At 29.3% G+C, this 26662-nt stretch overlaps 1 protein-coding gene across 2 annotated transcripts in view; it reads left to right on the top strand.

Moving 5' to 3' along the window:
- The window catches only part of LOC107436490 (uncharacterized), a 42731-nt gene extending 16847 nt beyond the window's left edge, over positions 1-25884 (top strand). For both annotated transcript variants that reach the window (XM_043054298.3, XM_043054300.3), the window contains 10 exons: positions 89-204; positions 900-972; positions 5767-5997; positions 7300-7393; positions 8550-8699; positions 9160-9247; positions 10782-10893; positions 16858-17287; positions 21923-22395; positions 23181-25884. In XM_043054298.3, coding sequence (XP_042910232.2) covers positions 89-204; positions 900-972; positions 5767-5997; positions 7300-7393; positions 8550-8699; positions 9160-9247; positions 10782-10893; positions 16858-17287; positions 21923-22395; positions 23181-25673 — 4260 coding nt within the window. In that variant the 3' untranslated portion in view covers positions 25674-25884. The remainder of the gene's footprint in view (positions 1-88; positions 205-899; positions 973-5766; positions 5998-7299; positions 7394-8549; positions 8700-9159; positions 9248-10781; positions 10894-16857; positions 17288-21922; positions 22396-23180) is intronic.
- Positions 25885-26662: the final 778 nt, after the last annotated feature.

Below are 26662 nucleotides of genomic sequence, written 5' to 3'. Positions count from 1 at the left end.
AACCTCTTCCCTACTTTGAATTGTAAAAAGTCAATTTTATTGATGCTCTTAGTTGGTTTAATGTTATGTTTTATTTAACTTTTTAAAGGTTATTTGCCCCAGAGTTGGCTTAGCTCCGACGCCTAGAAGACCTTCATTGTTACAATTTGGGAAGTATGAAATATCTGTATTGTATTCTTCACCTTATCCAAAAGATTACTTGAGGTAAGAATTTAGATTTAGTTCACTTTATTTCATAAAATAATGCAAATTTATAATTTTATCATGTTTTTTCTTGTTCAAAGTAATTCATATTTTTAATACAGAAATTAAAATTTTTCTAAAATTTAGACATAAAACTACTTTTGATATTTTATTTTCAATAACTGTTTATACTTTTATGAGTTTAGTTTGTAGCTGAATCACTTTAAAGTCATTCAAAAGAATAAAAAAAAATTTGTGATTTCTTAACTCTAAAATAGTTTTATTTTGCAGCCAAATTAGAGCTTGGTTTTATCCTTATACCAGATTGTAGTGTTGTTAGAACTGGTTTTGGTTATAACACATATCAAAAAATTTGTTTTAAATTATCAAAAACTTTAAAAAAAAAAAAAAAAAAGCAATTTCAATTTAAATTCTGTTATGTAATTTGCATTGTGTAAATTACCAAATAATGAAATGTATTTCTAAATGTATCCTTGTTTGACAGTTTTTATTAATATATTATTAATTATACATAGTTCACAATGCAGTTGCAAAGTTATGACACAGTTGTTATTAAAAGAAAATATATATATATATATATATATATATATATATGTATATATATATATATTAATTTGCTTTCATTTATTTTTATAATTTTTCTACAGTATGTTATTGTTGAACTTTAAAACTTGTTCTTTTATATCTTCATATAGGTTATCAAAATTATACCTCTGTGAATTTTGCCTAAGATTCATGAAAACTGTGAAAACATTAGAAAGGCATCTGGTATGTATTTAATTTATTATTAATTCAATTTTTGTCTTGAAATTAATTTATTTAATTTAATCTATTATATTTCTTTAAAATAAAATAAATATATTTTTAAAAAATTATGTGATTGCTTGATCTTTGTTTTTGTAAATAACAACAAATGCTGAATATGTATGTCCAGAAATGAAAATTGAAGACTGTCTTGTGGAAGTAAAATGTTATAATGACTGTGTCATTATAATTATTATTTATCTAATAAGAAAGTAATATGATTTGCTTTATTTATTTACTTTTGAACTTTAAGAAATGATAATATCAATGTTTAAATTTTAGGACATTTTTTATAACTCGCTTAAGCAGCTTGTGAACTTTTTTCAGTTAATCCTTTCGACCCGACTTTTGCAGCATTAAAATTTAAGTATGAAAAATAGTTTCTGTTAATGCTGACATATTTAAATAAATGTACTATGAGATTAAAATTTTCCTGTTTTCCTGGAAAATCTCCTGAGACAATGTGTCCCAATCGTCTTGAATATTGCAAAATTACCTATATATTGTATGGGAATAAATAATAAAAATTGCATTTAATTATTTATTCTTATCAGAAGTTATAAAAACCAGAAATCGCCAATATAAAATAATAAAAACAAAAACTACAATTTTGTCTCATAATATTCTTATCACTAATGAGATATATTGTCCCAGTAAATATACAATTTGTAGAATATATCCCACAAAACAAAATGTGTCAAAATTTCTTAAATCGGATACTAAATAGGAACAATTATTACTTAATAACAACCGTAACTATTTTTCTCAAAATATGGCAACAATATAGTTGTACTTACCTCAAAATTCAGAAAATATGTTGATCAAACGAGATTGACTGGCGTGCTTGCAATCAGAAAAACACCATTTTGAATATGAGAGTGTTGCCAAGTTCTTTTAGTCATATTTTTATTCCCTAAAGCCTAAAGAACCTTGAAAACATAAAAAACCATGCAAAATGGGGATTTGTTTATGCATTAAGGAATAAAGTTTAATCTTTGGGACGTATATATCACTTTTGGGTCGAAAGGGTTGAATTTGTAGGGTTTTAAATTGTCCTCTTGTCTTTGCGTTATTTATTATATTTTATAATCATGTATCGGCAAAGTAGATTGGAGAGAATAATGTTTGTCTTCGTATCATTGCAGTTTTAAACCTATCTAAGTATACAATGAAATTTTTGTGAAGTTTAGGGGCAAGCTAATTCTCATAATATTTTTGAATGAATACATTTGTGTTAGGTAAAAAAGTGAACTAGGGTTAGCCAAACTTCATTCAGACTTATCAAAAGATTACCACTGGGGATATTTCATGTGCTTTCTGTGATTAGTTCAATAACACAGAACATGAACAGTGTGAAAATCAACTAGTTACTATTGAAGACTTGAAACCTGTATCATCTGTGTCAAAAGCGAGCTATCCATTCCTTTGAGTCCCTCTAAAAAGAATTTGAGTTTTAGATGTTTGAAATTTAACTGGCAAAATTTTATAATATAAAGAAAACTTGGTAGAAAATAGTTAAAAACCTTGAAAATAGCAAGTATCAATTGAAAATATCTATTTTGTGACATTAAGCCTAAATATTTTAGCTAAAAATATAAAGATCAGGTACTTTTATAAAATAAATTTTAGACTTAGAACAATGTTAAAGAATAACACTTAAAATGTCTTTGAAGTTAAGATAAGATATAAAAGATTAAGAAAATGACTGATGCGGAAATGTTTGTATTATAAGAAAGCTTTTACAGTGATTGACACTTTTAAAATCACTAGGTTGTAAAAAAGGTCTAGTCAAATTCAACCATGTTAAAACTATTTTTTAATGAAATCATTATCCCTGTTTCATAAAATCAAGCTTTTAAAAAGCATATGTTTAAAAAATTAAGTATAGAAATAGTTAAACCTTATAGTTACCTGTTTGTGGAGCCAACAATATGTTCACTATATCCAAATTCTTTGAGAAATTATTTTATGTGGGGTCAGAAGATCTAGGAACAATTTTCAATGAGTTTGTACTCGTGTTAAATTATTATTCAATTATGAATTAAGGTTGAAAGTACTTACCGTATATTCCGGCGCATAACGCGCCCCGTAATTTCTCATACTTTTTTTTAAATTTTAAGATATACTCTTCGTATAACGCGGACGAAAATTTGGATTGTACATGTGCAATATCTCGTCTTTCAAGATCGTAAATAAAAAGTTTTTTCCCCCCATCTTTTGCAAAAATAAAAGAACTGAATTTGACATGTATGTGAGGGTAGAGTTGAAAGAGTAATGTGATTCTGAGAAAAGAGACTGTTGTATTCAGCAGTGCAGGTGTTTGCAACAATGTCTTTCACCACATTCCAGAAGTAAGGGGGGGAGGGGTATCTGGAATGCTGTCTATTGTGTATGTCTCAAAAGCATATCTCAAATCAGGAGACAAATCGTTATTCCATTTGATGCCCTGCCTTTGAAAAGTAAACATTGTAAGCTTTAAGAATTCAGTGTAGTTTTTAGTAGTAGACATGGCTCCTATCAAACGAAACAAACACAGCGCTGGATTTAAATGTAAAGTAATTCAATTTGCGAAAGAAAATGGAAATGGGGCTTGCGGCGAGACATTTTGGTATTGGCGAAAGCTCGGTGCGTGAATGGAAGAAAAATGAAGCGAAAAATAATGGATATGCCTAAGGATAAGTGTGCATTGCGTACAGGACTAACAAAATGGCCGGCGTTAGAGAACAATGTAGAAAACTGGGTTTTGGAAAATCGGCAAAACGGCTTGATTGTAACAAGAAACTGTGTTCGCTTGTTTGCTCTAAAATGGGCAAAGATTAATACACATGAGAGTGAAAACTCCAAGGCTACTGTGAGTTGGTGTAGCCGATTTATGGCTCGAAAAAATTTAGTTCTACGTGAAAAAACCAAAGTATCACAAAAACTACCAAAAGACTTGGATAGCAAATTGTTAAGTTTTCAAAAATATATTATAGAACTGCGGAAAAAAAAGGAATATTTACTTTTGCAAATAGGAAATATGGATGAGACCCCAGTCATGTTTGACATGATCGGTAATAAAACAATTGATTTAAAGGGAGTCAAACCTGTCAACGGGACATGAAAAATCTCATTTCACCGTAGCCCTTTCTTGTTTAGCGGATGGAACGAAACTAAAACTAATGGTTATTTTCAAGAGAAAAACTTTTCCCAAATGTAATTTTCCTAAAGGTATTTTTGTTCATGTCCACGAAAAAGGCTGGATGGACGAAAATGGTGTTAAATTTTGGGTAGAAAATGTCTGGCAAATCCGTCCTGGTTGCTTAAGAAAACCAGAAAGCCTTTTAGTGTGGGATATGTTTAGGTCTCACCTCACAGATAATACAAAAAAATTGTTGAAAAAATTTAACACCGATATGGCAGTTATTCCGGGCGGATTGACACCATTAGTTCCGCCATTGGACGTCTGCTTAAACAAACCATTTAAAGCAAACTTAAAAAAACAGTGGAACACTTGGATGTTGGAGGGCGAGAAAACCTTTATGAAAGGAGGACATATGCGTCATGCTAGTTTGGAAACAGTGTGCGAATGGATATTAAAAGCATGGGATGAAATTAAACCTGAGATGGTTAGAAAATCATTCAAAAAATGCAGCATTTCAAATAATCTGGACGGATCAGAAGATGACTGTTTATTTATGGATGAGGGTAACACAGATGATGAAGACGAAACAAATTGTGATAACGTACCTGAAGAAATAACGGAAGACGAATATGATGAACTATTTATGTAATAACGAAAATCAATAAAGCATTTAGGTAAAGGTACATTATTTCTTTAAAATAAAAGTATTTTTCTATATTTAAATTTTTTTAATCTATGATTTTTTATATTCGGCGTATACCGCGCACCCGTAAATTCCAATGTTATTTTTTGTATCAAAAGTGCGCGTTATACGCCGGAATATACGGTATTTACATTTATTTTAAATTAAATATTTTAGTTCGCAAAATGCTTAAATAGCAAAATTTTAGCGTCAAATATAAATTCCTAAATTTAATTTCTGTATGTAATTAAATTTATCCTTGATACTCAGTGTAATATTAGAAGTTGTACATACTTCTACAAACTATGAGACAATTTTAAATCTTTAAGTCATAATTCTGCTAATCAAACACCACTATATTAACCCCTTAACGATCGGTTAATTTTCAAGAAAACGGTCATAAAAGTGCCTATTTTTTTGGCTTTTGTATTTGTATTATGTATTTGATTAGTGCTGCAACTAGTTTAAAATGAACTAACTATCTACAATTACCTTAAAAATATCCTGGTACTGCCATCAGGTGTGTAAAATGAGAAATAAAATGTTTTACGGGCAAAAGAAATGAATTAGTTCTATTCTTATTGGCGCATTACTACTGAACACTCCAGCCCGTCAATATCACGGGAGCGAGAAATAGCAAACTAAATCTCGCCCCATCATTTTCACGGGAGCAAGAAGCAAGGGCCTTTTTTTAGTAGATTAAAAAAAAATTTAGCTCCTGTTTGATCAAAATGTCCAATGTAAATTAAAACAATTGAAATAAGATATAAATATATTAAATAAGCTTTTAATATATTTGTAAAGTTTAATTTTTAAATCTTTCCCCCCCTAATTGTAAATATGCTGGTTTATAAATTGACTGCATTATAAATAGACTGGTTTATTAAATCGAAATCTAATGTTTTTAAAGTAAAGGTAATTTTAATGAAAAAATTTTTTTCTCCCTTTCCAGTTGAAATGCAAGTTAAGGCATCCTCCAGCTGATGAAATATACAGGAAAGGAGATCTGAGTGTTTTTGAAGTTGATGGGGGATCTAACAAGACCTACTGCCAAAATTTGTGCCTACTTGCAAAATTGTTTTTAGATCACAAAACATTGTTTTATGATGTTGAACCTTTCTTATTTTATGTTCTGACTAAAAATGATAAGAAAGGTTGCCATTTAGTTGGTTACTTTTCAAAGGTAATTCTTTTTACTCTTCTTGCTTGTGGTTACTGGTGTTTAAACATGCACTGCAAAGTTTTATAGATAAATGAAACTATTTAAGTGTGAAAACTAATAACTATGTTCATAAAGATATATTTATGTTAATAAAAATAATAACCACTGTTTTTTAAGGTTAATAGTTTCCAAAGATGATAAATATTCTTTTATTTATTCATTACCATAGTTTTATCATACAATTTTGAATTATAATGACTAACTTTTCAAATTTTATTCCTTGTATAAAAATAACAAAGGTCATTTTCCTCAATAGATTTTTTGGTTGTTATGCTTAAAAAACTTTTATTAAAAAAATTTTTTTTTTTAAGATATCTTCCTCTTATTTAGCTGATTGAGCAAATCAATATTTTTTGAAATTGTTTTTCACATTTAATTTAGTAAATGTAAAAATATTATCTTTTCTATCTAAGTTTTTGTAGTTTATTATCAATTCTATTAGCAGTCAATTTTAATTAATAAAACCAATATTATAAAGCAATTAGCAGTTAAATTATTTTTTTTAAATTAAATTTGCATTATATGTGTAGCTTAAGGAACAAACTACTCTTCTTTAGTATCTAATGATGAAAAGTTGATAATTCTTAGTAAAGTGAGATTATTTGTTTTAATTTTACTTTTTTGACAATCATCAAAAATCTTTAAATAATAATTTATATTTCTTAATTTTGTTCAGGTTTTGTTTCAACCAACTTTACTAGAAAAGGGTGTAAAGGTGTTCTATCAGGGAGTAGAGGTCATCATTTTATTTTTTTATGTAGATAAATTCTTGGGACACTCCCTTTTTATTATGAGAAATTGTGGCTTTGGGATATTCACAACTTTCACCTCTGTCATTTTTTACTAGCGTAAATGTATGCTAAATTATAACTTATCTAGTTTTTACTAAAAATACAATTAGATTACAAATTTAAAGTCTTGAGATTAGCTTGTTTTCATACACAAAATAAAATTACTTTTTCTATAATAGAGAAAAACTAATTAACAAGAAAGTTTTCTTGTATTTTTTTTCAAGTGATGCAAATTGAAAATATATATCTGTGGCTGAGTTATTAACTACTAGGCTACATGATATCATGAAAGTATCTATATAATGTGCTTATGTTGAATAGATGAAAGCATTTTCAATATTGTCTTTATTTTTCACCCTTTTTTTTAAAAAAAAAATCCACCTGTTCTTATCAGCTATCTTAAATAAATAGTTTAGTTTTTATAATTTTATTTGTATTTGACATTTTAATTTGATGTTTTTCTCCCTAACAGGAACGATTTTGCCAACAAAGATACAATGTGTCTTGCATAATGGTAATGCCTCAACATCAAAGGCAGGGTTATGGACGTTTTCTTATTGACTTCAGTAAGCTATGTACATTTAGTGTAGTTTTCTTTCTTTCTTATTTTCATTTTTTCCCCATTACCTATTCTGCAGTTATTAGTGAAATTTAAATGAAGGACTTGGGGTGATATACTGATAAGCCACGCTTTTTCCCAAAGTGACTTATTTACATTTGACTGATCCTTTATATTGTTTTCATATAGGAACTTAACAAGTTTCAAAAATTTATGAGCAATTAAATAAAAACAATGGACAGAAGCATCTTATTGAGTGCAAGAAAAATTGTGGTGTTTATTTTAAACGAAAAACACTCTCCTGAACGATTTGGAAATGCGACTTATATTGTCCCAAGCCCTTCGAGTTACTAAATAATTACTAAGTATTTTACATTTCCTTTTTTTTTTAAAGAAATTACTTTAAATTTTTAAATAGTACATTTTTTTCTTCATTTTTAATCCAATTTGATACCTTAGTTTTAAATGGGAAAACTAAAAAGCAATAATTGGAAGAAAAAAATTAATAAATCACATAAAACATATACACTACAATACAGTATATATATATTAAATTTACAATTACCAATAGCATAATAACTGTAACAAATAGCATAATAACTGAATTTTATAATAAAATTCTATTAAGTATAAACATTCAAACTGACTTTTAAATAATGATTTATACATTTCAAAGTTCTATATAAAACAATTAAAAATATTAAATGAGTTTTTTAAAAAAGTAGAGGAAAAAACTTTACTTTTTGGTACTATTCTGCATTATGACATCCTAGTACAGGCCAGAGCCATTGCAACAAATCATTTCCATATGGCATGATCAGACTCTAGGTTTCTCCATTTGCTGATGCCGATGGTACTAAGATCTTTTTCCATAGAATTAATTGATCTGGTGTTTAGTCTTAAACTATTCTTATGAAACTTATTTCAAAACAATTGTGTTGGTAAATTTTAGTTTCTTCCATTTTGCCCAGTTTTTCAGATTATTTTCATTCTTCCAGTGTCTTAGAAAAAATTTGTGTTTCTTTCGGATGAAATGCCAACCCTGTTTGATATTGCAACTGAGAAAATGATTGTAGTACTATTAAAGTTCACCTATTTTTAAATGGGTGCTTGATTTTTATTTTATTGTTCTTAGTGTATAATTCTTTTCTGATTTTTTAAAGGTTATCTGCTATCAAAAACTGAAGGTAGGTGCGGTACGCCAGAGAAACCTTTGTCAACAGTAGGACGCATTTGTTACACTTCTTACTGGGAATCTTCTGTTTTGTCGCATCTGAATAAAGTTGATCGACACAAAAAAATTACAATCAAAAGTGAGAATTATATGTTTTTGCATGTATTTGAGATACTAGTATGCATTGCATTTTTTGATTCATTGTGAATATATGTACAAAAAATTCTATACAGAATAAATATGAAATAGATGACTTCATTACATATTTATTTTACCTTCAATTTATTTACAATTGGATGGTTTTTAATAAGTATTTTTTTTTTTTAACGGAAAAAAAACTTTGTTCTATGAAACTTTTTGTTATATGAATAAAGCTCTGATTTAGAATCAATCTTTACTTACTAAATAATTCGTTTTTTAAAACTTAAAATTCTTAGTTTTTTAAATTTATCATAAAAGTCATTCACAAAAATCTTATATTGTTTTTCCTTTTAAAAATAAACCTTTACAAGTTTTATTTACACTTAAAATAATTTGAAGCATATACTTCCTCGATCATAAATATTTTGTAATGGTGATAAATTGTGTATTTCATTAAGGTATATGCAAGGCAACTGGTATGACTTTTCTCGACGTTGTATCTACTTTGACCCTTCTTGATATGGTTGAGAGGAATGAAGCAGGAAAGTAAGTTATTTAAAGTTTCTGAAATTTATTTGTTTTATGTGTAAAATATTTGACCCTTTGACTACAAATTTTAAAAAATTATTTTTTTTGTCCCGTTTATTATTCAAAAGGACAAAATAGGTCACAAGTACGGCAAATTTAGTATTTGGGATTTTTCTGACAAGCGGTTATCAATTTAGAGGCTGGGACATATATGTCCCGGCCGTACTTAATGGTGGGATACATAAGTCCCACCTGTAGTGATCGACTCACTACAAGCACATCTATCATTCCAGAAAAAAATTTTATATGGACTTTTTTTTTACATGGTATGATACAGGGTGAAGCAATCTTTGCATAACCCGACATTACACGTTGGACAGCTCATATTTGTTCTTTTTTCTATGTTTATTTGAGAAAATATGAATGGACATAACAATCCCAATGAAGAATAAAAGTGGGATATATCTGTCCCAACGAAGAATACTAGTGGGATATATCTGTCCCAGCACAAAATCACACTACTATTTCCTGCAAGAAACTCTTTAGCACCATCTAGGGGATATTTGACACGTGAAACACGTATACTTGGTACGACTCTACGACTGGGATATATTACAATGAGTTTCTAAGTGCTCTTCCCCCCATTAGTAATTTTTAAACATTTGTTGGGACAAATTAGTCCTGTTAGTAGTCAAAGGGTTAAAATTGTCATTCTTTCAAACAATTTTTATAATGCAAACGAATCATGTGAAATATGTGTTCTCTGGAAGGAGCCGCCAAATTCCTTGATAATCTTCTTTCAATTAGTTTGTCTTCGAATAGCATTGGTATTCATTGACCCCTTAGATCAGATCCACCCCCAATTATATTATGATGGCTCACAAGAGATGATATTGAATGACTACTTTTCTGCAGATCATCCCAAAAATTATGAAAGAAGTCATTTTAGTAGTAAATACAAGTATTTAAGTAAAAAATTTCCTTTTTTTTTTATTAATGTAAAAAGTATAATAGAATAATGTTGAAGGTAAATAGCATCCAGAGTTTTGCTGGCTCAAATGCGCATTTTTGATGACCGTTTTGCATAAATGTTTCTGAATTTCATTGTTATAATGCTTAAATTTACCCCTTGAAAGCATGGGTGGTTGTGAACTTAAATAAGAACAAAAGTAAATAATCTTATTCTGTAAGTTTGCAGGATCTTGGCTGCCAGTTATGATTACTAAAATGGGTAAATACACAATTAGAGACTGAATCAAAATCTGTCAACAATTAAAACGTGTTCTTTTCAGTAGTGCTGCATTCACAATAACTCTGAACTTTTTTTTTTCCTTAAGCAGCATTTTATTTCACAAATGGTGCAAATTCAAGTTTTGTATTAATTTCAAAACACTCTAAGACTTATTAATGAGGTTAAGAAGGCAGATAAAAATAATTTTTTAATTTAAATAAGTTAAATATACATTTAGATAAATCTTCCATAAAATTCTGTTGTATCATAAATATGCATTTTTTTCCTTAAAATATATGGTATTTTTCATCTTTTTTTTAGGTATGTAGTAACAGTTGATGAGGATGTTTTAAAATCATACATGTGTAAAATTAATAAGAAAAAGCCTCAAGAACTTATTGTTGATCCACAATATTTAGTATGGGAACCAAGAGTAAGTTTCCTCTAATAAGTTATTTTCTTTAAAATTTTCAGCACTTCCTTCCATGTTCTGTAAAACAGTTTTTCTTAATTCAACTTCAAGAGCAATAGTTGTTTTAATATTTCTTTTTTTTTTCTTTTTCTTTTCTAAATTTATATTTTCGGAATTTTTAAAATTCTTTAGCATAAGTTTCAGCTCACTCTAAAATCTTATTTCATTATTATAACCTAATACATTGTATTTTATATTGTGAGTATATCAAACTTCATTAGCTATAATTGTTCTTAAAACATTAACCTTGCAGTCACACAAATCTGCAAATTTGGGAACATTTCTCTCCTATACTTTGATTTTCTACTTAGTATGAAAGACTTAATAATATAATATATTAAACGAAATGCAGTTCAAATCGCTGCTTTCTTTAAGTTTGTTTTACGAAAAATTTCTAACAGACAATTTTTATTAAATGCAAGTTAATAATTGCTGCTTAATTATTGATTGTTCTTTTTATTGGCACGACAGCCCAGGATGGGCCTTGGCCTTCTCAATAAGCCTATGCCAAAACATTATTCCCTTAGCCAAGGTTTTCTAGTTTATAATTCTTAAAACTTGTAGGTCCTTTTCAAGGCAGTCTAAAAATCTTAGGTTTGGCCGTCCTCTTTTTCTTGTACAGTCAGCAAAAAAAAAAAGATATCACCCTGAATAACTTTTGTTCTAATGATCGGATTTTCACTATCTAAGTGTCAATCTTAATGGTTCCCGGGGGTGACCTCAAATATGCTAATTAATTAGTACTAACTATTAATTAAGTTACGAAATCAGACACAAAAACGTACTTTCTCTGAATAAACATGTATTTTTTTTTACATATTTGGATTCCTGACCTTCAAAATATAGGGGGTAGCCGCAATCTGGGAAATGTGGTCCCCATAGTTTGGTCAGGAGAGCGATCCAAAGTTCGTACCCCTTAATGTTAATTTCGCTGTTTGCGTTTTCAGTCATATTTTCAAAACTAATGAAGCAATTCAAAAAAAAATTGCACCCACTCATAAAACTCATTTACCCAAAGATAATTTCATGAAAAAAATAATTTTTAATATTTATTTATTATTTTTTATTATTTAATTAAAGTGAGGATGAAAAAATATTGAATAATAAGGTATGAATTTTTTTATACCATAATAATCTACATATTTTTCAATAGAAAAATCTAAAGTTTCAACTGTTTTTATTTATTAGAATCTGAAAAAAATTAAAATTAATTATTTTTAAAAAAATAATTTGGCGACAATAAAAAAATGATTAAATGGGGCGATTAATATTAAAATGTGATAAACTTGCGAGGAACTTGACTTCGCGCGCGTAGTGTAAAATTTCATTCATATTTTTTTCGCTAATAATCGTTTGCTAATCTTTTTATTTTTATTTCTTTCAAACTATAAAATACGATGTTTCTTTTTAGTCATTTAATAATTTATTTGTAATTCAGTAAAGAAATTATGAATAAAACATTTTGAATAAAAAACACTTTATTCAACGAATGTCTAGTTTTATAAAGGCGTGCATCTGATAGAATATGATTATGCACCAGATTGTGCTTACTTAATGTGATTATTTTTTAATTTTTGATTTTCTTTTTCAATAACTGATACAATTTCAATAATATACATACGTATGCATAGATTTGGAATAATATGTTTATCAATTTCTTGAATATATATTTTATAATTATTAATACGAATGCGTAGTCAACATTTTTAATCATCTTAAAACTTCGCCCGGTGGCTGAGCGGTAGCGCTTCGCGATGTCGTTCCTCGGGCCGGGCAAGGCTGACTCAGCCTTTCATCCCTTCAGTGGGTCGATAAATAAATACCAAGCATGATTGGGAACTAAACACTGGGGGTTCCGCGTTCGGCTGACCACCTGACCGGAACATCTGCTCCTGCACCCCAGAGCCCTAGGTCCAGAAAACTGAGGTGGGCACAGTAGGCCTTGGCCCTCCATGGGCTGTCGTGCAGCTGAGTTTAGAGTAGAGTTTTTTAAAACTTCTTTACATCTTATATATCGCCTTAATCTTAATCTTAATGTTTCTTTCTCCTTTCTATTTTTTTCTCTTAAATAAATATTAATTTTTTAAATTTATTAATTGTTAACTTCTTTAAATTATCCAGTATAATAAATATTTCCTTGCTCACATCCATTTTCGGGCCCATCCTTGGTAACTAACAAATCAAACGCACTACAACACTGCAGTAAGAACGCACTTTACTACAAAACCCCTCTATTTAAGCTTTTAGCTCAATTTCCGCTTTTGGTTTCATATTTTGTAAAGTGGCTATCTTTTTCAAAAATATTTTAAATCATTCTTTAAAAATTTCACTTTCATGTAATAAGTTCATTTGAATTCGCAGCTCGCTTTATAGATTTCGTTTCATGTTTTATTCTGTTTCTTCTTTATACTTAATTTTCTGATTTCGCTTGATATTTTTACTTATTGTGTTCCATTACATTTGTAATTTTTTTGTAAAATTTTTTTGAGTGCTTCTCAAACTATTGCATTGATATATTTTACTTTGGCTATATTGATACAATAATAGAAAGTGCTATTTTTTTGCTGATATAATCGTGTAAGCTGATGAAAAGATTATATCTTTTATTTTCCGGATATTTTTAGAAATTTTTTTCCTTTTTTCGGAATTTTTTTTTCCGGTTTCTTGCAGTTTTATTTTTTATTATTATTTTTCTTCCCCCCTTTTTTATTGTTCTGTAATTTTTCCCAAGTTTTTTCTACATATATATATATATATATATATATATATATATATATATATATATATATATATATATATATATATATATATATATATATCAAAATGCTTTTAAAATGCCATATAACATTTATTAAGTTTTACAATTTTATCGAAAATAAATACCGTGATTTCTATAAAATTTTGCGATTATGCATCAGAATAGTTATCTTTTTTCAGGTCCACCTTTGCTTGATCGCTTTTTTTTTTCCTTTCCTAAGAAACTCGAAGTGAGGGGCAAAAGCATTTAACCCTACAACTCTTCATAAATTTATGATAACTTATGAAAATTTGGTTTTAATTCAAAACTGTCATACAAATTACATTAAAACAGCTTTAAAAAAATAAATAATGTCAGATAAAAATTCAAAGATTCTGTAATCTTGGAGAATCAAAAATAATTTATTAATTTATTTAAATTTCCTTTTTAAAGGAGATTTAAAAAAAAAAAAAAAAAAAAAGCCCAGAAAGCAACGCGAAAAATTCTTTTGGTTGCTTAGCAACGAGAAGCACTATCTTTTCCCATCTTGTCATTCATTCAGTTTCTTTATGGTTGTTATAAATTATTTCCCCTTCTATGGCGAGGTAATTTGGCATATTTTTAAACCATCGCCAGATATATAAATCCTTATTGCCACCTAATTTACAACCCATTTTTTTCGAAATTTTGTCTACCCCCCCTATTTTGAAGGTCAGGAATCCAAATATGTAAAAAAAAATACATGTTTATTCAGAGAAAGTACGTTTTTGTGTCTGGTTTCGTAACTTAATTAATAGTTAGCACTAATTAATTAGCATATTTGAGGTCACCCCCGGGAACCATTAAGATTGACACTTAGATCGTGAAAATCCGATCATTAGAACAAAAGTTATTCAGGGTGATATCTTTTTTTTTTTGCGGACTGTACCTGTTGGCCTGGCACTGAAAACTTTTTTGAATTTTCTTTGAATATTGATAATTTTAATGACATCAGGTTCTTTATATGCTTTGTAAAATTCCGTGTTTGATCTTCTAAACCAGGTACCGCTTCTACTTATTCCACCAAAAATGCTTTACAGTATTTTTCTCTCATGTCTAGCTATTATATTTTCATCTCCGTGGGTCATTGTCCAGGTCTCACATGCGTATGTAAGCACTGATCGTATAAGACATTTATAGAGTATCCCTTTTGTTTTTCTTTTTATTAGGCTTGACTTAGGATATTTTCTTAGATTAATTATTGATTATCTATATATAATATCTGGCATTTATTAAAACTACTTATATTTTAATATTTGGTGATTATAAAAAGGTAAACTTCATTCTGAGCAAGTCATTTTATAACTTTCTCATTAATTTAGTTTTTTTTAATTATTTTTGAAGAAAAAAAAAACCTTTAGCTGTCTATCTTTCAAACTATCTTGTCTATTTAATATTTTTCATTGAAGTGTTATTAGCAATAATAAATTACAGATGAGTGAAAAAATTTCTGTTCTGCAAGAGCTCTAAAATATTGTTTTATACTTACGAGTTTTATAAATAATATGGATCTCAGGATAAGGATAATAAGGTAAAATGAAATCCTAAATATACTGCCGTAATTTTGAGATAAAAGAATTCACCATCATACGCTCTCCACCTGCTTACAATATTTCAAAATTTTTTTATTATCATTACATAGGAGACTCTCCCATACACGCTGTACTTTAAACTTTAGTCATGATGGTTATTAGCCATTATTGAGGAAAATAAGAAATTTTGAACTCAAAAAAGAAAAACATTTTGCACCGATCTATCACAAACGAAAACAAACTCAAAAACTTTCAAACGTAGAATGCACAAACTTAGATCCACAAGCAACTTTAGAAGCACTTTCATCATGGTGTGAAAAGAAAGTCGAAACTGTTTACCAGCTTCAGTAGAATGGGGGTGGATGAAAACGAAACACTGCATGCTGATCATGCGTTGCTGATAACCACATCCATAAGAACAAGAAGGGGAAAAAAATGTTTCGTTTTAATGGACCAGAGTGCTTTGCCCACCCATCCACTCCTGAGAACATTCTCTCAGGGAGGGAATGAAAGTAAACTCTGCCAATCATGATATGATGATGAATCACATCAATAAGAATGGCAAGAAATTTTTCTCCTCTTCGTCTCTTTTCGACAAACGTGCTTTGCTTACCCATCCATTTTTTAGAACTATCTCTTGCAAATGTGAGTTTGAACTTAAACTCTGGCTTCGTGATTTTTCACAGCGCTTGATTTTTTTGCTTTGCACTATTGTTTTAACCTATTTTCCGAATCCTCAGAACACAAGCATGCATGTAATTATTCTCATATTGTAATATTGGGAATTTGTTACACATTCGTAGGTGACGTGATACAGTCAGCCCATCACCAATCAACAACGTGCCTTATCCTACCATATATTAATAAAAAAATAATAGTTGAAAATAAGAAAAAATAAACCATTTTCAGAACAAATCATTATTTCAGAATATTTTGTTAACGTTTATTCTTTTATTAATTCCATGTCGATAGCTGAGCCTGCAAGAAAATAAAATCACTGGATAAGCTGCTCAACATGACAATTTAACCTTAAAATACAAATAGGCCATAGCGTATGTACTGGAAATTACTGAACATTTTTTACCCTCTAATTTATGAATAAAAACATTTGTGTATTTTTTCTATTCCTTTTTTAAGTGATACTTATAATTGTTCCTCAATTTATATGCTGCAGCACATTATTTATGGCTATAATATTAATTAAAATGATCATAAGTTAAAAAGAACTTGTGTGTGATTTTTATTCGAGACCTAGAGGTAAAAAGTGTTAGGCTATACCTTATTAAGCTTTCCTTTCTGTAAAGACATAGTTTTGCCCAACAAGAGCTTTAATTTTTCCTAGAGAGTTTTCTCTCAAGAGATGGCAACTTAAGAGGAGACTCATTTGCAGTGTCTTTAATGGGAAAAATATGTTACTATGGGACTGCAAAAAATTTCCTTTGTCTCTTTTTACTCTAGAAATCTTAATTTGTAAAAGTAATAATTCAATTACATTTGTAAACTTTGATGAAAATTCAGATAGTGCTATTATTATTATAACATGTATTTTAGAACTGCTTGATTTTCTTGTTAAAATTTTATTTCTTGGTTTCTTCTCAATAAATGATTTTTTTTCAGAGGGTTGTTAAAAATGATAATTGCAAGAAGTGTCGGAAAGAAACCTCTAAAGTCCGTGACAAAAAGAAACAGTACCTTAGTGAGCGTACAAAGACTAACAACAAAATGGAAAAAGTTTTTGTGGGTGGACTTTGGTATTCAAGAGAAAAAATCAAATGTGAAACTTGTTTACTAACTCAAGAAAGAGAGAGGCGGAAACTTCTGAAGCATAAAAATAAAAGAAAATTGTCTGATCTTGATACACTTTTAAATGAACCTAAAAGGAAAAAGATTAAGCTATCTAGCCTCCATAGTTCTTTATTAGATTCAAGTGATGATTCAATAGATTATTTAAAATATACAAGTGCAAAAATTAAAAACTTAAAAAGAAAACTTTTACGTAAACATAAATTAAAGATGCAGAAAAGGTATCAGGAAAAACAAGAAACAGGTGAGTTAATTTACTCTTTTCTGATTTTTTTCCTCGGTAGTTGCTTCTCATTTTCCTTGCTTTATTGCATTATCTTTTTTCTTGGCAATAGTCTATGTTTGTGTTTTTTTTTTTTGTTACATTGTACACTATTTTTTTTCTCCAATTTTTTTGACTTATGAATTTTGTTTTTGCTACAAGTGAAAGAATTGTAAGATAATCCTATCTAAGCATATAATCTGATTGTCTGTGATATATAGGTAAATCCAGAGTTTCTAGCTGGTGTCTTGTTTTGGGAGAAATTGTCATGAGACCTATTTCTATGAAATATATATTTTATGAAAATCACAAATAAGACTATGAACACATAATACTCAGGGATGAGATTTTTCCGCTTCTTTCACTTTAGTCTTTTGAATTCTCTAAAAGTTTTACTTTTTTTAATAAATATTCTGATTTTCAAAGATAAACAGAAAATTCAAACTACGCAGCTCCCCTTCCACATTTTTACTTATTTTAGATATTTTCTTCGCTTTTACGTGCAAAAGATAAGCTTTTCCGCATTTTTACCCGCCCACCAGATAGCTAATATTTTCGTAAGTCAAACGACGCTGCTTCAGACAAGCCTTTTAGAAGTCCCAAGCCCAGAATCTGCTAATATCTCGATCCTTATTTGCGCGATTTTAATATCAAACGTAGCTTTTGGTATTTATGTGATTTAAAAGTTGTGCGTTGCAATTCTTATTCACATGATTTGAATATCATACATTGCGATTCTTGTTTGCGAGATTTAAAAATCCGATATCGCGATTTATCTTTATGCATTTTTAAAATCCTTGGTAGCGATTCATATTCTCGCGAGTTTAAAATCCTATGTCGTGATTCGCTCTTGCGGTTATAATATCAAACATTGATTTTCTTATTTATACGCGATTTAAAAATAAGGCATTGGGATTCACGAGATCTAAAAATTATGCATCGTGATTCGTATTTACACTATCTAAAAATTATGAATCCTGATTTGTATTTATGTGATCTAAAAATTATGAATTGTGATCTATATTTTCGCGATTTAAAAATTCTATATCACAGTTTGCATTTTCTCATTTTCAAGATCGAATATCGAGTTTCATATTCACTTGATTTCAAAATCCATTATAGTGATTCATATTCACGAGACTTTAACATCCGAAATCGCAATTTGTCTTCACGTGATTTTAAGATCAACTATCGCGATTCTTGTGAGAAGTAAGTTTTTTTTTCTTGAATTAGTTACTATAAAGGTTAATGTTTTTCTATCGACGATTATTAGTATGTGTGGGCATTGTAACTTCAGCAAAACTGGAACAGATTCAAAACTTACATTCTGTGCTTGAAAAAAAGAAAAAGTAGTAATTGTGAAGAGATATTTGAAGATGAGCTAACGACTAAATTAATCACCAATCTGTTTGTGTCAGTTTTGCTATTACTACATAAATAGGTATAAAACTTTTCGCAACTGAAGCACCCTTCATTCACAAGCTGTATTACAAGCATTTTGATCTTGTTAAAGGATTTGTTTTGTTTTTTTTGCTTGTTTTGTGAAACATGAAGTATTTGCAGCAATCGGAAATTAAACAAAAATAATAAAAAAAGGATATAGCAAACAAAAGCAATCACTTAAAAAGTCATTAAATTTTTTTTGGAAAAAGAATTCATTTAAAAAATAATGTTACTGCTTTTTATACTATGAAATGCAAAATTCTTGTTAAATGAAAAATAATTATCTAAACAGTTACTGACTATCATCTAAATTTTCAAACTAAAATAACATTGTTTGTATGTTAAGGAGTTACTATATATTTCTACTTCACAGTTATTGATATGTTTCACAGGGCTCTTGCTCGATTAGATTATAATATAAACATGGTGATTCCAATTGTAAAAGTTTATTTTCTTTTCTAAATAATTTAAAAAATTATGTTACTGATATATTTGAGTCAAAATTTTAATAGCGGTAACACCCAAAATTCGATATCATAATTTTTACATTTTTTGCTGTTTTTTAAAAAGTATATATTATACAAAACAATAGCCAAAAACGATTTTTTTCATTTAATTTATTTTACAAGATATTAACAATTGAATTTTAAAGCTCTTTTTAATTAAAAAATAAATATCTAAGGATAGAATGAATGGATTTTAAAAAAATGTATTTCATTTTACGCGGAAATAATTGAAGTTTTTGATAAAATAATTATAATAAAACAAATGTTTAAAAATTTTAATTTTTATTGCAAAATTAAGTTGTAAAATGAAGAACAAAAATGTTGTTAATGTCGTACAAAGTTCAAACAAAACCCATTTCAAAGTAAATTTTATTCTGAACAAAATGGCTTTTCAAAAAAAAATGGATCGCAATTACATAAAAAGTTATAGCTTTTTTCGCGAAACGCTGCACCGCGGTGGGCTCTGCCACTCCACTCCGCTGATCGCTCAATTGCGCTGTATCAGTTAACTTGGAGGGAATTTAAAAACCTCAACTAATGTTTCACAAAATAACAAACATTATATTAAATAATAAATAAATAATTTATAATTATATGCGAATAATATTATGAATAATTATGAATAATTATGAATTAAATATTATTTTTTTTAAATAAGTCATTTTGTTCAGAATAAAATTTACTTTAAAATGGGTTTTGTTTGAACTTTGTACGACATTAACAACATTTTTGTTCTTCATTTTACAACTTAATTTTGCAATAAAAAATAAAATTTTTAAACATTTGTTTTATTGTAATTATTTTATCAAAAACTTCAATTATTTCCGCGTAAAATGAGACACATTTTTTTAAAATCCATTCATTCTATCCTTAGATATTTATTTTTTAATTAAAAAGAGCTTTAAAATTTAATTGTTAATATCTTGTAAAATAAATTAAATGAAAAAAAATCGTTTTGGGCTATTGTTTTGTATAATATATACTTCTTAAAAAACAACAAAAAATGTAAAAATTATGATATCGAATTTTGGGTGTTACCGCTATTAAAATTTTGACTCATTTGCTATAAATCACGTAACAGTATTTATTTAAAGAATTGGTATATTTATGTATGTTCTCGGTAGTTTTAATTTGCTAAACCAGGCAGTTTCTCAAGCACTAATTGTCTAATGTGAACTGAAGAAAAATATAATTTTCTAGCTTTATTTTTTCAATTGGCAATTTTACTTTTTACTCTCAATAAAATCATTCATATGCCAAATTAGTACACAATTTTTATGTGAAAACATTGTTATTATCTTAAATTTTCTGGAATTTATTATTAAACGATTGCACATGCGTAAAATTTACTTAAGTGGAAATTCAGCTTTTTTGCCTTTTGGCCATTCTCATCCCTGAATACTGAAAATCTATAGCATGCTAACTTGTCAGTTGTTGGTTAGTAGAAAAATTTCATCTTCTTTAAGTATAGTTCTTCCAGTCCATTTAAATAAGTTTTAGTCATTGGTTCACTCACACACTTTTGTGTAAAGGGAGATTAATTTTGAATAACAAGAATGCGAAAAGAAATATTTATCATACATTGTGGTAAAATGTGTTTTGTGAAAGAAAGGGATCGCTTAGTGAAGGATCCCTTTTTGAACTTTAGAAAGGTGCCTTTTTTGAGATATGGATTTTGAGAGTCCTTAAATTCCTACCTGAATCTTTTGATAGTAATCTAAAGCTGTGCGTAGTTTGATCAAACATTTAGTAATCTTGCTGGATCAATAAGTAAATTTGTCCTCTTTGTTGTGTATTTAAGACACACTTATTTATTAAATAGGAAAAAAAAACTAGAGATAGTGCTTTTAATACATTGACTTAAAACTAGTGTGATACTTGAAATCTGTGGTGTATCTAATGGATACCCATTCATCCTATTGGTTATGGATAATATTTAAATTCAGCAGATGCTCTATAATCAACGTATGCATCCACTAGATCTATTTTTTAAAGTCATCTATTGTCATTGTGCCATCATGTTATTCTATTTTTCACATTTGCTTTTACAATAAGTTATGCAGCTTTTCTTACCACTATTTTTAGTGCCCTGAAAAAGCAAGGGTACAAAGAGTTCTTCCTGGTCAGAATGTCATTGCCTGTTGGTTGCAGTATTTTGTAGAGTTTAGTATTTGCAATTTATTTCTTTGTATTATTTATGTTCAGAAGTGATCATGAATAATTTTTTATTGTGTTTTTGAACATGAATTATAAAGAAGTGAAGTTGTCACTTTTTTTTTCAAGCGTTGTAAAAACATATTAGTGCATTCTGAAAGAAGGTGCTTTTTATAATGTAGTTTCTGAATACAAAGAGAATAAAATAATTAATAAATTGACTAAGCTTGCATGTATTTCAATGTGTTAATAAAGTTATGAAAAGGTAATAAGAATAAATGAAAAACAAAGCCTTGTTTCTGAATAACTTTATATCCAGTCAATTTTTCAGTAATCTATTTTATTTTTATTTAAAAAGAACTGATTAAATTACTAACTAAATAATCAAAATTAACCATGTATAGTTTCTTTTTTTTGTCAAATTGATTCTTGTAAAATAATTCTAATTTTTGTTTTCTAACATTTGCACTCGTTAGGAAAAAAAAACTAATCTAATTAGATACATTTCTTGCAGACATTTTGAAATATGCTGTGCTGGGTGAACACAAGAGCTCAAAAATAAAAGTTCATGGATTCCTTAAAAAATCAAGTAAATTAAATATTGAGTGCCAACGAAAATTAAAACACAAAAGGATCAAAAAGGAACGCTGTAAGAAATTGAGGAAGAAGAATAAAGGCAAAGGTTTTTCAGAAGAGGCTTCGAAAGACAAAAGGAAACACAAGGTTAAAATGAAAAAGAAAGACGGGAAACCTAGTGAGAAAGAAGTAGAGAGAGATGGCGTAAGAACACCGCCAGTTTTGCTTCCCGCTGTTTTATCTGATGACGATGTATCTTCCCGAGAGGTAAACTCTGCTTCTGAACACGATCTCTCTCCTCCACCACTTCTACAGGCTCTTGTTATGGAATGCATTGAGCAAAAAGCTGGATCGCCAATTATAGAAGAACCAGATGATAAAGATCTCTCTGAAGATGCTACTACTGGAGAGGTAAAATATTTTTTATAAATTTCAACTGCTATTTATGTTTATTTCCTAATTCCTGATAATAAGTTTTTTTAAAAAGAAAAATTCTGTTAATTAGTTATAGAATTAAGTAAGAAAATAACTTGTGTACAATAATTTACAAACATTTATTGTTTTATGTTGAAAAATCTTATTAATCTAATTCAGTTTAATACCTTGTTGTTTCATAGAAGCAATGTTATGTTTGGCATCCAAAAATCTGTTTAAATAGTAAGCTGATAAAATTTTAAAATTGGAACAATTTGTGATATTTCGTTTGTTTTTAAATTTCAATATTTTTTATTTATAAGGTAAATTGTATTTGTGTTATTAATTATTATTATATACCTATACAACGTGAGCAAAATGAGAAAAATTGAGTTTTTTTAATGTCTGTGGACTTAAATTACTAAAACTTATAAAAATTGTTCATGATATGTATATTGTTCTATATGAAATTGATCAAAGAAATAATAATATTTAATTCATAATTTTTATGGCTTTCAAAAACACTTATTTTGCTTAAATGTATGTCAAAATTGTGTTCAATTTTTATTCCATTGATGTCAAGCTATATTAATTCTTACTTATTTTGTTTTATTATCTAATAATATTTGTATTTGAAATATAAGATTTTAACTGCTGATCCTTCAAAAAGTATTAAAGGTTTGATTGCATGAAAAATCAGAAATATTTAGTTATTGAAATATTTATTTATTATTTCATGCAATGTTTTCTTTTCTAAAGATATATTTTATTATTTTTACTAGATTGAAAGTATATTACATGTTCCACCTGAGACAATAGCAATAGAGGAAATAATGAGCAAAAAAGAGGAGGAGTTCAAAACACTTGAAGAGACTATCGATACTGCAAATAATAAAGATCTTGAAGTTGAAGAAATAGAAAGGTCTAGATGTGAGGAAGATAGTGCAAATCCAAATGAAATTATTTCTAGAACAGGTTCTGAAAGCCACGTGCCTATTGAAGTAGATGAAGAAAGCAGTAAATTGAGTCTAAATAAAGATGTTACCCCACTTCTTGAAGAAACTAAAGATTCTGAAGAAGATATTATATATCAAGAAGAACCTTGTTTACAAGAACCTGAACAAGAAGATAAATCGAATGATAATTTTATTCCCGTCGAAGATAACAAAGTGGAATCTCTTGAAATAGAAAACGAAGAAATGAAAAATGAAAAGTTTCCCGATGATCTTGATGCTGATATTGTGGAAATTGCCTTTCATCCCAGACATGAAGATCTGGGTAGAAACACTATGCAAATATCTGAATCCATTATGAATGATTCAGACAGAATGCCTATGCAACATGAGCTTAAAAATGAAGAAGAAGATAACGAAGTTAGGGAAGCGGTTGAAATAATAAATGAACAAATGGAGCATACATCAACCATCGACATGCCTTTAACTCCACAAACACCAGAATCCGATCATTCTAGGACCTACCATCATTTGAGTCCTTACAATTCTCAAGATGACTGCAAAGAAGAATGTATGCTTAGTTCAAATGAAGTTCAAGAAATCGAAGAGGTAAATGTTGATTGTCAAGTAATGGAAGATGTCAGTGAGATGGATGAGAGCATTCATGACTGTTCTTATGCTGATCAACACAAAAGTGATGTTCAACAATCCAACTCTGATGCATATCGTCAGGAAATGATGGAACAGCCTGAAATAATTGTTGAACTCCCTCAACAAATATCTCAACCTCTATCTCAGACATCACAATTGTCCAATCCATCAACTCCAGTTGGAACCATAGTTTCTAAGCATACACCGACTCCTCAGGAAATGTCAAGCATGGGAGTGTATACACCTGACTCTTCAACTAATAGCGGATATAATTCTGTGGAAATCGATGTTTGCCAATTGGGACTTGAGTCTCCTACATCAGTCTGCAGTAGTGAAATAACTGCGCAAAATTCGGTAGAGACTCATTCATCCTCACCACAGTCCTATCCAGACTGTGCTCAGTTAAATAACAATTCTTATTGTGCCAATGTTGAAGCATGCTCTAATCCTAGTAGGAGAGAAATGATTGCTGCTGCTGCAGCAGCACAAGCAGCTGTTGTTCAGGCGCAAGCACAGGCCCATCACAATAACACTTCTGGTCATTGTATAAATACCTCAAACCGTAAAAGGCAGCAGCACTCCTCTGGGATGACCCAAAGAATGGCTAACATTGCTCCCAATGGACCAGTCTCCAGTTTGATGCAGTCTAGCATGGTGAGTGTTAATGCTACTGCAGTCAATGCGTTGTTTGTGGGTCCTGCACCTAACACAAATAATGGTTACATGAATGCCATGAACATGAGTGTACCTTGTAGCAATGCTACAGCAGGTGGAGGTCCTGTTGCAGGATCATATATGGTTGGTGTTCCTGTAGCAACAGTTATACAGCCACAATCAGCAGCTGCATTTGCTGCAGCCTCTATGCAAAATCATCATCAACTTCAACAGCCTTCACAGAATTTCTCTGTGACTAATCATCCATCTGGCACAATTTCTGGTGCTATGCAAAGATTGACTCATGTTGGTGTATCCCCAAATATAGCTCCAAACTCTTGTTCTGTATCATCAGTCACACCTAATTTTCACATACAATCTCCTAGCTACACCTATACTCCTACGCCCACTCCCACACCTAATACACCTTCACAAATAGGCACTAGCTGCAGTCTTGCAAAACTTCAACAGTTGACAAATGGAATAATGGATATTGTTCCCACCAATCCCCCATGTAATACCATGACTCCCCCTCCCAATATGACTCCCCCATCCCCACAAGTAAATATGACACCACCTCCTCAAATGCAGCGTTCTTTAACTCCTGCTATGACTGGTCTCCAATCTCAGCTTCCTATGCAATCTAGTTCTCATAATTATAGTAAATACCATTTTCATCATCGCCAGATGCAGAGAAACACAAATGTTGCTCTTAGTCCTAACCTTGTAGCTAGTTACAATACTATAAATGGGGTTAGTTATCGAATTCAGCAAGCTCCTTCTGCAGCTATGTTAAATACTGGTTATATTACTAATGCTGGTTTCATAAATCAAGCACAACTACCACCTTCTGCAGCAGTACAGATGGGCATGGTCAATGTAAATATGCATGGTCAAACTCCATACCAAGAAACTCTTCAACCTAGTAGACCACAAAATGCAATGTATACTACCTACAGTTATCACATTAGTGGTAATTTACAACCACAGTCTTTAAATTCAGTCATGCGACGGTAAACCTATTTCCAAACTCTACATTGTTTTTATTGTAGAAGTTGAAACAAAAATGTGATTTTTATGACTTGCCTACCTCATGTGCTTTAAAAGAGGATGCACATTTATCAGTCAAACATTGTTATTTTCTTTTTATTATTTTTGTTAAATACAAAGTTTTGTTTAGATCCCATAAAAATAGTTTATTCTGAATTAATTCTTTATATTTAACCCCCCCCCCCAAATGAAAGGTACAGCTACAAATATAAATGATAATACACATTTATAAATTTCTGAAATAATGTTTTCTAGTGAGGAAATATTTATTATTTAGTAAATTATTCTTGTAGATTTATTTGTTCTTGTGAATATTAATTTTTTATACTATAATTTGATTTTAGCTTTAAAATATAAAAATTAAAGATAAAAGTTCATTGTGATTTGTTCTAAAAGATATTTTTTTTATTCATCAAAATAATAGTGTACTTTAAACTAGGCTTTAAATTTTCGGTTAGTAGTAGTTCATACAAAGATGCAAATTAAAAAAAAAAATTTTTTTTAATGTTTTAAATGCAAAATCTACAAAATTAGCAAATAATTAACCAATGGTTTATAGATGAAGTTTTTTTGACGTAAGTATTTTTAGATTGTCGCTGGGTTGCAGCTTCCCCTGTCATTAATTGCCCTTTAGTGTAGCTATATTATGATTTTAAAAACAATTAATCAACAACTTACATTTATTACAAATGAAAAGGATTACTTTAGAAATTTTAAAATTTGATTCATATATATGGATGGGTGATCGTGTAAAGCTAAGGGTGGTGGTGCTAGTGGTAAAATTGCTCTTTCAAGACTTCCGGGTTACTGCTTCCGATATATTTTTTAGACGCAGATTGAAAAAACGCGCCATCATATTATTGCATCATATCTTTTGCAGTATTTCACATGTACCGAGTTCTTTCTTTCAGCCTTTAAACTTCAACATTCATATTATATTATAATCATTTCAATAT

This window comes from Parasteatoda tepidariorum, chromosome 7 (genome assembly GCF_982258835.1).
Source record: "Parasteatoda tepidariorum strain Cologne lab strain chromosome 7, Ptep-v5.0, whole genome shotgun sequence".
NCBI classification, from domain to species: domain Eukaryota; kingdom Metazoa; phylum Arthropoda; class Arachnida; order Araneae; family Theridiidae; genus Parasteatoda; species Parasteatoda tepidariorum.
Note: the sequence above shows the minus strand (reverse complement) of the source record. Positions and strands in the feature narration are given on the sequence as shown.